The sequence below is a fragment of the Pocillopora verrucosa genome, chromosome 1 (assembly GCF_036669915.1).
Source record: "Pocillopora verrucosa isolate sample1 chromosome 1, ASM3666991v2, whole genome shotgun sequence".
Taxonomy (NCBI): Eukaryota; Metazoa; Cnidaria; class Anthozoa; order Scleractinia; family Pocilloporidae; genus Pocillopora; species Pocillopora verrucosa.
The window spans coordinates 32,099,353-32,116,392 of NC_089312.1; the positions used below are offsets into that span (position 1 = coordinate 32,099,353).

Consider the following 17,040-nt stretch of genomic DNA (forward strand, 5'->3'; position numbering starts at 1 on the left):
AGTCCAGGCTTCGCGCCACCTGGTGACGTAGGAAGATAACAAAACAATCAAAATCTTGTGTCGTCATAGCAACGCAACTTGCAGTATTGATAAGATGCTCAACGCATTTACTGCTATGTTAGGGTAATTTAGTGTTATCAACCGCGTAAATTAGCCACCGTAAAGAATTTTAAGGCTGACGTTTCGGGCGTTATCCCTTTGTGAGAGCGATTTACCTAAGTACTTCAGTAGGTGAAAACTGAGAGAAGCAAGTTACGTAAACATCAACATTTTGCAGCAAGATGTGATGAATCGGTTTTCCGAGTACGGAACCATACACAGACTGATGGCAGCTACACCCTTGAAGCTGCACAGACCACAGCCAATGTGGTAGGCTTTTTAACCGCGTAAAAACTAAATAGGTTTGTTGTTGTAATGCTTCTGTACTGGTATTTTTTCCAATAAATACTTTTCCCAGCCAATTTCGACAGATGAGTAGGCATTTACATAAGCGTTATAACTGTGTCAGTTGTAACACTCTGTGTCTATTAAACATGCGTGTCTCCCTCAGCTTCACGTACTCGTACCATCTTTGCGTTAGAAAAAAAATTGAGCTACACGTACTAAGAGCTGGTTTTACCCATCACAGGTCTTTCCGTATAGGTCTGAATCGCTAACGATCATAGTTTTTAGCAAAGATAAGCTCGAGGGGCCGGGCAAAAAAATTCTTCAAACTAGTTTAACGAATATTTTATTTACAGTAAAATACAATGACTTTATTCAAGAGCAATGGAAAGGGCATGCGATGATCGTTGGAAAAAAAAAGTTGATTCAAAACACATTCAATGAAGCACGCCATAAATTCTTACTTGGCTTAGTCTATCGGTGAGGCAAGTGTCCTAAACAAAATTGGCCTCTTAATTAAATTGATCTTAGCTGAAGAACTGAATGTCTTTTGGTCTTAACACTTTCTTCTTTTCTCGTCACGGCTCGTCCTGGCAAAGTAAACAGAATGGTCCGCTAAGCACTTCTAATGACACGGATATAAATTCTTGTTTGCTTGTTGGTTTGTTTGTTTTTCAAACCCTGGGCTTTAAACATGTCGAAGGAATTTTGGGTGGGCCAATATCCACTCAGTGTTGACATGCAAGTTGCAATCATGGACATCTTTTAAGCTACCTGTAAGGGCCGACTTGTCCACTACAATTCGACGCGCCCACCCTTCTTTTTCGACATTCGTGTATTATAATTTCGCTTAGTGTTTCAATCAAATGAGCAGAGGTTTTGACCTTTTACACTTAACTCTGCAAGCAAGTTTTACCTACCTTTGTGGAAGTGCCAGTTTCATCCACAGGGCTCGGCTGAGGAGGCTTGTAAAATGGATCGCGAGTCTGCATTAATTCCATCAACCTTTGATAAGAACCGTTTTCTGGAGGGAAAAGGTTTCTCTGTAAAATGAGACATGGCTGAGGGTTAGTAAACGAATGGAAAGAGTACAGGTTAAAGATCAACTGAGAACTAAAAGTGTGGCGAGTACTTGTATTTTCTTTCTTCCGTTTTCCATGAAAATCCATTCATGTAGCTGCTACAAACTGCACGGTTTTAAAAGTTGACTGAATGAAAAACAAGTTATTGCGTATCCCCTGCTTTGAAGTTCTGCAGTTGTAAGTTTTTTCTGTACACGAGTCAAGTAGCCCACCAAACCGGAGTTTGTCCTGGCGACTAAAGGTATTACAACCCCCCCGAATGGGATGCTAGTACATTGCAAGGCTACCCAGCCAGAAGTCTAGAACCCAGACCTCTCGAACCTGAGTCTCACCATGAGGCCACCACGTCTCGTACCAGTTTTCCGAAGTTAAGATAAATTTCACGCCTTTGCTCCAAGTTCTGAATAATATCACATACTGTCGAAACTCGTGTCATAAGCTAAACAATGCTGTGTTACTCACACTGAGTGATAGCCTCATAAGTCCTGTTGGTTTTCCAACTGAGGACGTCACTTCTGCTTGTCTTTGTACAGAAATAAGAAAAGCCTCCACTCCGATTTCACCGCATTTATTCCCTGGAATGTGGAATAAAGATAAATCAATAGTAAATGACCAAGAAAAGAACATGGAGGATATCCTCAACATGGCAAACCACTTTCTGTCAGAATTTTCTTTAATCGCGTATGAGTAGAAAAACTTACGCGATAAGTTCAAGTTAATAAGAGCTCTGTTTCCAGGGATAATAATTTCACCACTCTCTTCCTTGATGGGGTTTTCCAGGAGTGGATTAGGGAACTCTACAACTTCCGGTTGCTGCAAGTGAAAAAATATAACCATTCCAATTCATTCTAATCAACCAAGAGATGATGATGTCATCCTATCTTGATTCAACAGAATATATTGCTGGGAGGCACATGGAGAAACAACTGCAAAATACTTACCTCTTGTTCAGGTTGCTGCACTTTCTTATCGCCTTTGGTTGTGTTAACTTTTTTCCCTTTACCAACACCCTTGTTGACGGTTTCAGTAGAGGCTACTAAGTGAAAATCACAAAAGTGATTTTTAATTTTTTTGTTTAATGTCTTTTTTTCCTTTTGTTTCCTTTTTTACTTTCGGCGGGAGCCTAAGAACACGCTTAGAAACATTAGTTCCCAGTTCTACTTACTTTTCTTCGCCTTTTCCGTTTCTTGTTTTTTGGTATCCTGCAAAACAAACAGCATATTGAATACTTTAGATGTTACATTTGACGAGAAAAGACGTAAACGGAGCTAATTGACTGGCTGTGTGGCATCTTAAAAGAATTATAACTCCATGTCAATCTTTTCCATCTTTTTTCCTTTACTTTGTCCATTTATATGCCTGCTACTTTATCGAAGTAATAATCTGTGTAGTTCTTATGATCAAGTTTTATTTTCTTCTCACCGTAGCAAATTACTTCAATGAAAGATTGTGACGTATAAATAAAAATTGTTAAAAGACTAGTTTTAAGTGTCATTGGTGCGATCGTTGAACTTTTCTTCCAGATATCGCCACTTCCTTGTCTGGGCGAGGACATATTAAGATTAAGACCTCTCCATCATCACCTATCACGCGACAAAAATCTCGAACTCGTAATCTCATTGCTAAATGATCAACCCACGGTTGACCTTTTACCTTAGTGCCAGCTTCTCAATGAACCAGATAATCGATTAACTAATTACAATATCGGTACCTTTGGAGATCTCGTAAGCGAGACTGGAATGAGATGGCATGAAATTACTCGATAATTCATAGGTGCACAGATATTTTCTTTACGCTCGCGAGATTTCGTAGGAATGACGACGGTTCTCCTTTCTGGGTTAATGTTTACATCTAGTCTTAAAATAATCAGTTATTTGTTTCTTTTTTAACTTAAATAACAACACAGAAAATGATAATAAAAAATAAAATGTTCATAGATTCTGAAGTGATGAGTGTGCATACATGCCTTATTGTATATCCAGTGCAGAAAAAGAAACTTTGAATCATTGTCAGTCCCCCTGGAGAGGATACTATTATTTAACCTCCAAGAATGTCTGCTGTTCCGACATTCAGTCGGGCGACTACTATTCTCTTTTGGACAAAAATGAGGGACACTGCGTGCGTACTACACGAGATAGGCAGATTATGTTGCGATTACTAACAGTAAGCTTTGTTGATGCTGTTGCAAATGTTACCGCAAGTCGTGAGGACTGACGAGAAGGCTAGAAGAGAAAATTTGAACGGCATTGATGATGTAGGGGAGTTATTGTGAACCGACATGGAAATTTAGATTAGTAGGTTAGCGGGATATTAAAGAAAGCGGAGGTAAATGATTCTCCGTATTCCTAAAAATCGACGTTCATGTTGTTTTGAGTTTCTTAATTGACCTTGTTTCACACAACATCGTTTTCACAGGTCACGAGCAAAACTCAGTTGTTACCTCACTCAAGGCCTGTATTAACTATTTGCAAAGTACTTAGAAAAGTCAAATAAAACACAAGAACCTAAATTGAAGCCCTTCCGTCGATCTACAGCTTTGCACAAAATTTAAACCTCACCTTCTTCTTCTGAGCGTCCCTTTTCTCTCGGCTCTTTTTGTCTTCCTTGGAGATATGTGTACTGAAGGAAGACGACGAATAAGTAGTTAAATCCTCACTGTCTCCACATATTTCTTGTAGACCTTAGCTCCAAGATTTTAGTGTCAAATCAAACAACTCCTTCAGTTAATTTTTTGTGGCTCTCACTATCAATAAACAGTCGCTTGACAGTGTACCAATATTTGAGAGACAATACATGTCAGTGAGAGTAAAAGGTTGTAACTGTCAATCAAAGCTTATTACAGTCTGCACACTAATTAAATCAATAAACCACCACGTCTTATCCTCAAATTGAGTAACAGCCTTCAGATCTGTGATTAATAATGGTAATAAGAAAGAAAGGAATTCGATTCGGTCTGAAATCAAACGAGTGATTAACAAAAAAAACAAAACAAAAAGAAAGTTAACTCGGCGAAATGCGCGACAACAGCGCGTCCAAGAGACGCGTCTTGTCTACTTACACAAGCATGACGTATCAACTGTCCCATTACCCTGTCCAATTACAAGCATAACGCGTACACTGTCCTATAAGTGCTCAAATCGGGTTGGTGATAACCAATCACGTTCGAGAATCTTGTTATAGTTTTGATAAATTCCTCAATAATCTACATGTATCTGATGAACTTACCCACTGCGAACACTGGCTGGCCTGTCCTTTGAACCACCAGTTGGAGCATTCAAATTTCTGGAAGGACTACCTGCCTGCAAATGGTCAATAAATAATGATAATAGATTGGACCGAGTGGGGTCCAATTCGGTCTTTAATCATACGAGTGATTAACAAAATCAGACAACCGCTAAGCTATAGTCCGATTTGTTAATCACAAGTACGATTACAGACAGGTTTGGACGACAGGAGGTCCTGTTTACAATTAATCATAACCATTACAATTTCCAAAAGAGAAAAACATTTAGGACAAACATCTCCGGGAGAGACAATAAAGATAAGGGGTTGTTGCTATGGTTATTGTGATCAAATCTGTGATTGGTGGATTTAGCTGAGAGGACCTAGTATAATTGACTGCTTCAAATGTCTGATTACAGGTGTCCAATAACAGCTAACTGTCCGCTTACACTGCCTGATTATAGCAGTACAAACTAATTAGTGGAAAATAAAGCAGCTTCTGCACCAATCTCATTTTCGGAAATAGTAACGGTTATGATTAAACATCTAGCTAGGGATATCACTGAGGTTACTACACATGACTGACACACAACTCTGACTACACTAACTAGGCACTTACTTCTTCAGGAGATTTTTTAGAGATGAGAAGTCTCCTTGCCACAACTTCCTCATGAGTGAGAGCAAAGCTTGAAAGCACCTATAAAGTAAAAAAAAACATAAAATTAGCCACAGCGTTAGACAAACTGCCTGAGAAAGTATTAGCAGCAAATAAATATAGCCTATTTATAAGCATTTCTTTAAGTAAGAGATGACCAGGCTGATCATTGCGGTTTAAAAAAGTTAAAAGCAGCTTATAATTAACATTCACTGGTGCATTTGACGTTCAGAAGCATCTCATCAAGATGTTCTATGCTTCAGTAGTCAATATCACAAAAGATATTTAGATGGAAAGTCTCTGAGATTTTTACATGAATAGTAACCTAAAAATGATGTTGGAAAGTGTAATATTGGACAGTGTGAATAGTATCATTGATGAATTTTGGCTTGAAAAAGAGGGGAAATGGTCTGTGTATTTACTACACAAGGGGGTGGGGGAGGGGGGGGGACATAAGTGGAATTACCCCATCCATATACATGCACCCCAACCAACACCCTGACTGGTGTGGAGGACATATTTGATTGTTGACTTTGCTGACAGGCACATGCACCTTGCACAGTAGGCACATGTACACTGGCTTGCTTACAGTTTATCAGCAAGTTTTAATATCCTCCTTAGGCTAGCATCATCCAGGTATCGTGATCTTAATTCTGTAAGCTAGATACAGTCAAGGATGCAAGGGATTTCTCTGTATACCCACCTCTGCCAATTTAGAGGCTCCATTGTCACCAATAAGATTGCTTCCAAGATTAAGAGACAGCAGGGTTCTGTTCATTCTTAATCCCTGATAAAGCAAGTAAAATGTTTGATTAGACCATAGTGACTTCATTGTAATTATAGTAATTTTGCATGCAGTTGAATTCTGTTCCAGTGTGCTGACTCCATCAACTTTTTCTTTTTATCAAAGCATTGGTAACTTGCCTATCAAATATGCTCCCTTTCAAGTATAACAGCTTAATACTATACTGACTTACAAAGCTGCATTCAAACCAGTTTCCATAGCACAAATCTCCTTACAGAATCCCCACTCCTCCTGGATGGAAAGCTTGTTTACCCCAGTTACTCCCCTCCAGCATTTTGCTACAGTTTGGTTTGTATTCCACTCTGGAGATAATCATTGAGGTGGGGGGAAGCAGATTTTTTCCCCAAAACACAACAAAATAATTTTGTAAGGGCATGATTACCTGCAACCTAAACTTCACAGCCCCTAATTTCAGGCACAAATCATAGCTTAACCCAGACATAGTCATCTCTGTTTACCTTTGCTATCCAGGAGGCTCCTTCACAACTTATTTTGTTATAGCATAAGTTCAAGGTTGTCAGTGACTTGTTGGCTGTCAATGCTCTCCCAATCATCTTTGCCCCCATATCATTGACATAACAGTTCCTCAAGGACAAGTTCTGTACTCTAAATTTTTTAATAAGATCATAAAATTGATATATACCCAAAAATTAAATGATTCAGTTGTCAATAGGTAAACTGTCTTGCATTGAACATTTGTACTGGGCACTGAAATTTACAGTTTAAAATATTGGGTAACTGTGAGGAACAACTCCCTGAAAAAACCTGTTGGCCAACAGTCTGCTGACAGTCGGCTTGCTGTGGGCCAAGTATTGGCCAAAAGTTTATCAAGGTTTGGCCAACAGTTTCAAGCACACCATTACCAATTCATGTTCAAATAGATGATGTCTATCATTTAGGTGTGTTTACTTTATCTTCTCCACTCTTATTTTCAATGACATGCAAACAACACATGCATGTATGACTATGTAATTAAATTACTAGATAAGTTTACATCTACAGCTGCAGTTTGTTGACCAGTGTAAATAAATCAATAACCCATAAATTACATGATTTTCCTATGCTGACAGCCTTCACCCTCCCCATCTTAAAGATTTAAGTATTAAATTGATAATTAAAAGTACTTTTTAATATTTAGCTAACTTAAAGTAATTCTTTGTTGCATAAGTGATCTTTCTATACCCCTACCCACCCCCACCTCCCACTGGCTACTGAATGATCATGTGAAATTTCCTTCCCCTGCTATAATGGCTTCCTACTTGTTAGGCTCATAATATAATAATAATAATATACAGTATTTATAGAGCACTAATTCCCAATGGTCCAAAAGCGCTTTACATAATAAAAATAAGAACAAAATCCTAAACCTACAAAACTACAAATTTTAAAACTACAATTTTAAAAAGCCACATCTTGAGCTTAGATTTAAAAGAAGAAAGGGAATTACAAGATCTAAGTTCGAATGGAAGTGCATTCCAAACAGAAGGTGCGGCAATAGTAAAAGACCGGCCACCATAAGTTTTAAGATTAAATTTAGATGTAGAAAGTAAAAATTGATTGGAGGATCTAAGAAGTCTACCAGATATAGCTAGGTGCAGCACCATGAAGCACCTTAAATGTAATTACTGCAATTTTGAAAGGTATTCTTTGTTCAATTGGTAGCCAATGAAGTTGAATAAGCAACGGTGTAACATGCTCATATCTACTAGTAAGGTGAATAAGCCTAGCAGCACTATTTAGGACACTCTGTAAATGTTTCATACAGTAATAAACCCCTTTACTCCCTAACATCAGTATGCAAATCCTCCACACTGCTCACTTAATGCCCACAAGGAGATTTTTTATAGCAATCAAGAGCTCCTAATGAGCACTTTTCCAGTAAATGTGATAATTTCCTCTACTTGTGTGACCTTAATGTTTGATCCAGGAGGGGTAATATTGTACGAAGAAATTAGACACTAGTCACACTTTGGGGTCAAAGGGTTAATTGTTTGTTCATTACACAGCCCGTGTGTGGAAATAATAATTGCCATTCATTCACTTATGTTGTACATCTATCATAATACATCAATCAATTCGAGGCTTCAACATCACCACCCCACTTACCAGGCAACCCAATGGCATTTGATCTTTTAAAGATTGGTTTGTTCAAATTCCCACCCTTCTGGGCCAAAATTGTATTTAAATGCCCAACCCAAGTGCCAGATTTCATGGTCTATCTTTGCAGAAGGCAAAATCAGCAATCATTACTTTCTACTCATACACCAAGATTTAAAACCTTGATCATGACTGAGCATTTCACTCACAGACATGAACTCTTTTCCTTTCAAAACCTCTATATTAAAAGATTAAAACACATGTATTCTGCTAGAAAGACTTGACAATTGGTTCAAGTTTCCCACCCACCCAGGCATCAGGTTCAAATCGGCAAGGTTCAAATTCCCCACCACCAGGGCATAGACTACACTCAAACGCCCGTGGGTTGCCCCAAGGGGGAGAGGGATGTTAAGGCTTAAAATTGATTGGCGCATAACCCATGAGGAAAAATATTAACTTAAATAAATTAATTTAATCCTAACTACATCTTCTGTCACTGTAGCCATAAAAATATTATAAGACTAAATACTTGTTAATTACCATGACACAGATTTAACAAACTTACGTGCTTTCTTCACCAAGGAAGATTCCATATCTTTGAAGTGTTACGGGATTGTTGTCCAGACACAATGTTCTATCAGTATGGAAAGAAAAGAGTTTTAGTATTATCTCATACTTGTGACAAATGCCATCTTTTTCTCTTTTTTTCAGGTTTTACCAGTAGAAAACAGCTCGTAAAGAAAGGAAAGGACCATATAGTTCCTGTCAAAACCCTTGAGTATACAAATTCCTCACTATCAAATAATTCAAATCATGTCAGGCCTTTGAACTCCAATGACAAAGTTTTGTTTGACACAAACTCAACCCCTCAAGTTAAGAGAACTTAAAATTTGAAGTATAGTAAGGTGAAAAATACAGTTGAAACTTTGAAGTATGTTTAAAAGTTAAGAAAGGATAAATTATTAATAAAAATGATATATCAAGTTGAGTGCAGAAATTGCGAATACCTTCATTACCATGTCACTTGTAACACACTTTGATAAGACATAACTGTTTTATTGACCCTTTAACTACTGAGACAATATCAGGCAGAAAAGGGACAAAAAGAAAGAAAATAAATAAATTAAGGTATACCAAATTGTCCAAACTAACATCATAGGATTTTTTATGTCAGACAAATTAAGGAAACTAATGAGATCTTGGCAGTGAAAGGGTAAAAATACACTTAGTAAGGATATTAATGAATTCAAAGCATGGACATTTGTACCTGAGACTGGGAAGATGGGTGATAATATGAGTAGCTAAAGTGTTCAAACCATTATCCTGAAGGCCAGTGTTCCAGAAACTATAGTCAAGAAAATATTACCCAGTAAAACAATGATGCAGCCATTTACAGAGTAACAATCTATATCTGATGTTAAGTGCAAAAGAGCATTTTATAGATCATCTCAATAGGGTGAATTGGCAAAATTTTCTCAATCAGTTCAATTCCTTTAAAAATAAGGTATGAAAAACTAAGCTACTGTATAAAAATTGGTATAGTTATTATTTTCAGCCCTAAAAGGGCATTCACATGTTGTATTACAAGTGAGCACCTATTTAAAAGTACAAATCAAGCATCAATTAAGCAGTGTATATCATTTTCAGGTGGCATGATGTCAGCCACATTGGCATCTAAAACTGTTACAATGAAATGATGGCAATGTTGGTGTCTGCACATTAGGGTTTGAACCCTTTTCTTGTGTAAACAATATCTTTGATTCCATTAATACATAGCTGCTCACAATGTGATTAAAAACATCCTTTTCCATTAGACATAAATTCACAAAGATATACAAGACAATAAGATTTTAGAAAATTGACTCACTCAATTGTGGTCAACTTTTCCAGTGGTGGTAAAGTAACAGTCAAAACATTTAAGATTCTGTCATCTATTTTCCAACCTGTATAAACAAAAACAAAATAGATTGTAATAAAAGAAACAACATGATATAATATATTAAATTGATGATTGCATCTGATCTTTGTTTAATTCTTTCACACATAAAGCAAAGTCAAAGGAAGGAATCTGGGTGAAGAATTGGCCTTTAACAGATTTGTATCTTTTAATTAAAAATTTATCCCAAGGAATAGATCACCTCGAATGTAAATCTCCTTGATATGCGACTTATTTCCCTCCTCTTCAGTTTCAACCTCCACTCTGGGTTTGAAGTAATGGTATTTTTCCTTCACATTAAATGTTGTTGGTGGTTCTTCATTTTCATTTCCATCAACTATCCCTGTTTCTTCTGTTTTACTGCTTTCATCTTTCTTTTCTGTTGTAAAAAATAACCATGGTCATATCAATTAAATTACTTCAACATTAACTAATCAAACCTTTGACCCATAAGTGTGCCTAACATCTTATTTCTCCTTACAGTAACACCTCTGAATCACATGTTAAGGTCACACAAATAAACAAAATGATCATCAACTCTTGATTGTAAACTCTTTTCACCCCAATATCATATTCACACAGTCTTCTAAGTATACAGTTTCCTACACAATTTTTATGATATTGACAAATAAGCTAAGGAAAATATATTTAAAAATCAAGAGCTTGATCTGTGGGCAATCGTTTCCTGTATTCTCCCATTTAATTCAGCCATAAGGAGAAATTAAAAACTGGTCTCACTCTGAGGGATAAAGTTTAAAAAATTCTTCACTTCAGCACCTTAGGATATGTGTAGAGAACAGTATGAAGAATGTGCATACTTATGTTAGGGTGCAGAGGGTTAAAACAAACTGGGTTTGACCAATCATCCCTTCCCAACAGACAGTCAAATAGGGTTTACCATCTTTTTTATCCAGTTTTCCTACAGGGGTGTTGTCTTGGGGTATGACATTAGGTGTTGGTGGACGATGAGGCCGTGGCACAACTTGCATTGTTGGAAAACCTGCTCTTGAACATAATTCACAGAAGTCCACCTCAAAGTTCCCTGTTGGAGTGTAAGGCTCTAAAGAAAATAAAAAGAGAAATAGACAACTTATAGAGAAAGTATTGTAACAGTCCATTAAGTGTAATTTATTAGCCTCACTACATTAATTTAGCTCAACCAACAAAAGTGAATAAAATTTGGCCAGTGATGCAGCTAATGTTTATCTTAAGTAAATCTCTCCCTGCATGTGAGCTGTGATGGGTTAATTTAGTGGGTATATTTTGCTATAAGGCCTGTTCAATTCAAAAACTTGTTCAACTTGAAATATTCCCCCTCTATTTACACCAACAGATGTAATAAATATTGTTTTTCCTACTTGGATTTATGGCCTGCACAATAATTGTACTTTGGCCATGAATTTGAGCAGGAAAAACTTGGTCCATAACTTTCGGTACAGATCTCAAACTTGGTTTTTAGAGGTATTTATAGCCTTGAATATGATTTTAACCCACTTTCACCTGTACTGATACACTGACAAATGTATTTAAAGAGAAATAAATGGCATTACTGACTGGGTAATCACACAAGTTAAGTGTTGAGCAAAATTGTTGGTTATTCATATGTAGATTTATATTAGGCTGTTCACTACTGGAGAATTTCACGACTACTACTAAACTGGTAGTACTAACAACTTAAGTGTATGGCATTGAACTGAAGTTGTTTCACCCTCTATCACAATGCACATAGGGTGATAAAAAATATTTCAAAGGTCAGGTAACAAGACATTGTCTGAATCCTGATCAATAACACAAGGTTGGGTGTTTAGTTGAATTGCATGGCATTACTAAAACTGAGCAACACATGCAGCTGTTTATCAAAGTTCCTATAACAGCATTCTACCTGTAACATGAACTCTTATAGTGCTAGTCCTTGACGATCTCATGTCATGAAAACATCTATTAAGAAAATCCCTCACTCAAATTTAGCTGTGAGAATAAAATGGTCTTTGTTCCTTGATAACCTAGCTAATGAATAGGTACTTCCATTCACCTGGTTGTGACATTTTGTATATTTTTTATAATGCTAGGATAAACAGTACCGGTAACTAATTTGTTTTGCCTGGGAGCCAAAATTAAAACTGACAGTTTCACACACTTGCCTGTTAGAGTAATGAACAAAGTAGAACTTTTGTACAACATAAGAACTTGACTACTGAGTTTGGAATTGTAAGTATTGGGACATCTTTTAGCCGATCACCAGGTATGATCACTCAGGGAAACAAAAACAGTGCAGTATTGCCAGCTATAACTTGAAATTCACAACTTTTAATTACTAGCAAGAGTATTATTGTTAAGACCCACATAATTGATTTTCTGTACAACATTCATGGCTAACACAATATAATTTCAATAACTATTAGAATAAATATCAAGCTGTTGGTTTAAGGATCAAATATTAAGCCATTCAACTAAACCAACAGTAAACAACGTTTTTCACTTATCAGTAATTAATTTTCTTGATTTATATTAGCTGGAAAAAAGATATATTTGAGTAATTGTTTGCATGCAAAGACCAAGATTGTCATGTAAAACTGTATAATTATTTCAATCAACAAGCAAATTTGTATAAAACAAAAATCACCATTTTCTGATGAGATAGAGCATTCTTGGTCAGGAACTTCTGCTATGACCTCCATCAAAAACAGTTGTAAGTTATATTGATATTGCATGCAGATTTCTTCACTGAACTGTTTTCCTCCTTATGAGTAAATCTCTCATTTCTTTGAAACATCATGTTACTCTGTGTCACAAACATGGGTTTGTGCATACAAGTGTAAATTCTTGTTACCAACAAACAAAAAAAACAGTCAATAACTGTTAATTCTCATTGGTCAATTTGAAAACCTCATTCACAATAAAATGATTATAAATTCAGGATTAAATACACTCAAAATGTTGTTCTTATGACAAAAAGAATAACAAAGAAAAAATGACTTGCCTAAAAACATTTCAATTACAGTAGCTTTTCCTAGAAAAACACCATAACTTTAAACAGACTCATTTTTGTCATTCTTTATGAAATCACAACAACAGCACAGGCATCTGTGCACCATAATTATGATATCTAAATGGAGTCTGCTGACCAATTATAACTAAACAACAAAAAAGGTTTTTAAATATTCATTATTACCAACACAATAATCAAAGGTGTTACCCATTCAATCTGTCTTCTGACTATTACAACTTGACAAAAATAGCAAATTTACATAAAACATATTTTCTTTGTGTTAAAGGTTTGGCCAAAGGATTAATTTAGATATCCCAAAACAACTTATATGAAGAGCAAAAAAAAATTGATATCTGCTATTAACTAGGTATTTGAATCCTGTGATAGAATTTCCACAAGAAAAGATTGTTAGAATAGGACTTAAATACTTTTGGTCCATGAGAAATAGTCTCCACTTCTGCATATGGAACCAAGAAAAAGTATTAACTAACCTACTTATCATACTTTATTTACATCAATCCATAAAAAGATAAATGAATAAAGGGGGAAGTTTCTAAAGAAACTGTGGTGCTGCATCGGCGGGAGAGTATAGCTGGTAATTTAGTGTTAACAACTGAGTTGAAAACATAAATTAGCCACTGTAAAGAGTAAAAAGCTGATGTTTCAAGTGTTAGCCCTTTGCCACCACTCTGATGAAGGGCTAACACTCGAAACATCAGCTTTTTTATCCTTTATGGTGGCTAATTTACGTTTTCAACTCATGATCAGTTATTAACACTAAATTACCTGCCATAAAAGGATTTTTTGTAATAAAAATGCCAAGAATTCAAGAAATATCAATTGAATTAGATTCTCAAAATATCTGGGAAGGAATTAAAAAAAAAAAAGGGAAGAGAGTTTTACTTTTGTGCCTATGATAATAAAAGTGCAATTTTTTTATGTACCAATAGCAATTAGGAAAGTGCAACTAAATAATGACTGTAGTTTTAAAATATTCCAACCTGAAATTCATTCTAGAATACAATGTTAACAGGAAAACTGTCTCCAGCTACTAAACTGAAGTTTTTTTGTCTTGTTTTGTTCTTGTTTTGCATATTTATATATGTAGTTTTATCTTCAACAACTTATGACTAAATAACGAAGAGCCCATTTTACAGACCAAGATGAGAAATGGAGACAGATTTCAACTGTTTGATTTCAGACCACAGTTCTGTTTACTTTGTTCCGCAAACATATTATGTGTAAATATACATAGTGTCCCTATGACTGCCTCTTTCCTTCACACTTCTATTTCAAATTTCTGAGCTTAGGTGAAATCATAATTTGTAAAACTACACTGACAGCATATATTAAGTGTTTGATATGAAGTATCTGACAACTTTTTGTTTTTCAGTAAGAAAACAATTCCCTTCAACTTGCATCTTTAATTTAATTCCTGAAACTTAAAACTTGTCATTGAAATTACTTGGACCACCAAATAAATTAAATTTTCAACAAATAAAGTGGAAAATGCGCAGGGAAGTTATCTCTCTAGCCTGGTCTTACGTACACTGTCGACAGAAAATATTGAGGGAATGGAATACACATTGAATCTGCCAAAATCACATATTGTCAACAAACTGAGCCTCATCAATATCCTCAGCAGCATAATACACCTATGTCTCAGTTTAATCCTTTGGGTACACTCAACTGAAAAATGCGCCGGGAAGTTATCATTCTTACCTGTTCTTATACTGTAGACAGAAAAATATTGAAGGAAAGGACTATACATTGCATCTGCCAAAATCCACATATTGTCAACAAATTGAGCCTCATCAATATCCTCAGCAGCATAATACACCTACGTCTCAGTTTAATCCTTTGGGTACACTCAACTGAAAAATGCGCCGGGAAGTTATCATTCTTACCTGTTCTTATACTGTAGACAGAAAAATATTGAAAGAAAGGACTATACATTGCATCTGCCAAAATCCACATATTGTCAACAAATTGAGCCTCATCAATATCCTCAGCAGCATAATACACCTACGTCTCAGTTTAATCCTTTGGGTAAACTTAACTACAAGCATGTTGCATGCAGAGATGTCAAATATCGACTAACTTATAGGATACTGTCAGAAACATTCGATTCGCGTGATATACATATTTCTACACGCGCGAAATGTACACTCATTGTCGAAATGCATAATTACCTCCATACCACATAAACGTGCTCAAGTAATCTTCCTCTTCTTCTTCAATTTCAATGGCAATCGAAAGCCGACCACCACCGCTTCGGTCAGCCTTCTTCAGCGCGCGCTTCATTCGTGTAACGGAGCGTAACGTAGCAAACATTGTGATCTCACACAAGAAATTCAACAGCCATCAAACTGCACTCCACAGCAGAATACGTGTCCTTAGCTACCGAAATCTTCAACGATTTACCATGTAAAACAAAAAGACCTTTCTTCCTTTCGAGGAGTTAGTCAACAAAGTTGACACGTAACAAGAAATGAAGTCAATAAGATGATTAGCGCCTTTCAACAATCGAAGAAAATCAATAACGAAAAAGTCAATTGTCTTTTAAAACAGAAAATGAAACGCACCATTTTCAATAAAGAAAGTGTCAAAGATGTCATTCACATGTGTTAAAATTGTTTTTAATGTCGAACGTCTCGTTAAAAGACAGCGAAATGCGGAATATGATCAAACGGAAAAATTCTAAGTAGACATTGCCTTTTATGACATTCATAAGACGTTAGGGTAAAGATACCTTGATGGTACCAAACATGCAGTTACGGAAGCATAACAGCGAAGGAAATATATGCTATTTCCTCAACGATATTTCGGCTGACCTTTTATACAGATTTCTAAGTGCTGGGAATAATTTACCGGCGTCCTCAAAGACTGTTCTGTTTACCAAAAAAACAAGAAGACAGTCTGCAAGCACAACATTACAAACTTTTAAAAACTTATGAAAACTTTTGGTTAACAGTTCGAATGACAGTAAGCAATAGTAAGCCTCGATTTATGTCTGCGTTATGTGCGAAAGAAAACCTATCTCCTGACCAAACTGGAGCAGGATCACAGATCAGAATACTTACCAAGTTCGACGGGTTGTTCTTCATTTTCCACCGGCGTTTTATCTCCTGCTCCTTTATCGCCAGAAGTACTTCCTTTATCAGGTTTTTCTATTTTATCAGCCTTCTCTGACGCTGTTTTCTTTGCCATATTTCGCCGTTCAACAGCCATCCGCCATTTTGGTTTTTCTCTACTACGTCGCTATGGTAACGTTTATTCGCCAAACAAGAAATGTCAGCGGCATCGTCAACGCCGAACCTACTTTGGTGTCCCGTGAGTGAAAAATCCCAGCTGGATAGTACTCTCACTTTAAAAATAGGTTTAAAAGCAACATTGTGGAAAAGTAGCATTGTGGAGAAAGAGGCCTGGATTTCTCAAGAATCATATCCTCATCTTTATCTCCAGCTCGCTTAAGGGTTAACATCTTAAGAGTGACTCGCTCGCGCAATATGGCCGTTAGAATCTCACATGTAGAATATTTGTTCTCAATTGAAAACGGATTTATATCGCATTTTCTTTTACGAGCCGACAGGAAGCCGCAAACATTTAAGCTTTGACTAGTGTCATCATCGTGATCACATCTTTCAAAAAATTAGTCAGTTCAGGCCCGCGTCTGTATAAATACCCGCCCCATCTATTTAGAAGGTTACAATTATAATTAGGACAAAACAGTTTTTTGGCGACTCTCTAACAAGGGCAAATTTTTCATAATCTCCTCGATAAATTTTCAAATTTTTATATGAAAGTCAAAAGTATCCACATGCATCAAACCTTAAAACATAATCATCTCCTTTTTCGGAAATTATTCAA

At 36.3% G+C, this 17,040-nt stretch overlaps 1 protein-coding gene across 4 annotated transcripts; it reads right to left on the reverse strand.

The window, feature by feature from the left end:
• Positions 1 to 717: 717 nt before the first annotated feature.
• Positions 718 to 16,419, reverse strand: LOC131775953 (leucine-rich repeat-containing protein 71-like). 4 transcript variants are annotated; one of them, XM_059092077.2, is made up of 17 exons: positions 16,254 to 16,419; positions 11,080 to 11,241; positions 10,384 to 10,560; positions 10,113 to 10,188; positions 9,513 to 9,590; positions 8,811 to 8,879; positions 6,607 to 6,754; positions 6,047 to 6,130; positions 5,308 to 5,385; positions 4,692 to 4,765; positions 4,025 to 4,085; positions 2,632 to 2,668; positions 2,408 to 2,499; positions 2,168 to 2,279; positions 1,929 to 2,041; positions 1,305 to 1,427; positions 718 to 974 (listed from the first exon to the last, which is right to left on the reverse strand). In XM_059092077.2, exons 1-17 carry the CDS (start codon positions 16,399 to 16,401, stop codon positions 963 to 965), a joined length of 1,644 nt encoding a protein of 547 aa, XP_058948060.1. In that variant the 5' UTR covers positions 16,402 to 16,419; the 3' UTR covers positions 718 to 962. The 4 variants fall into 4 exon arrangements, with proteins under 4 accessions (XP_058948060.1, XP_058948059.1, XP_058948061.1 ...); XM_059092076.2 differs by having other exon boundaries at positions 2,408 to 2,502; XM_059092078.2 differs by lacking the exon at positions 16,254 to 16,419 and adding an exon at positions 15,363 to 15,567 and having other exon boundaries at positions 2,408 to 2,502.
• Positions 16,420 to 17,040: the final 621 nt, after the last annotated feature.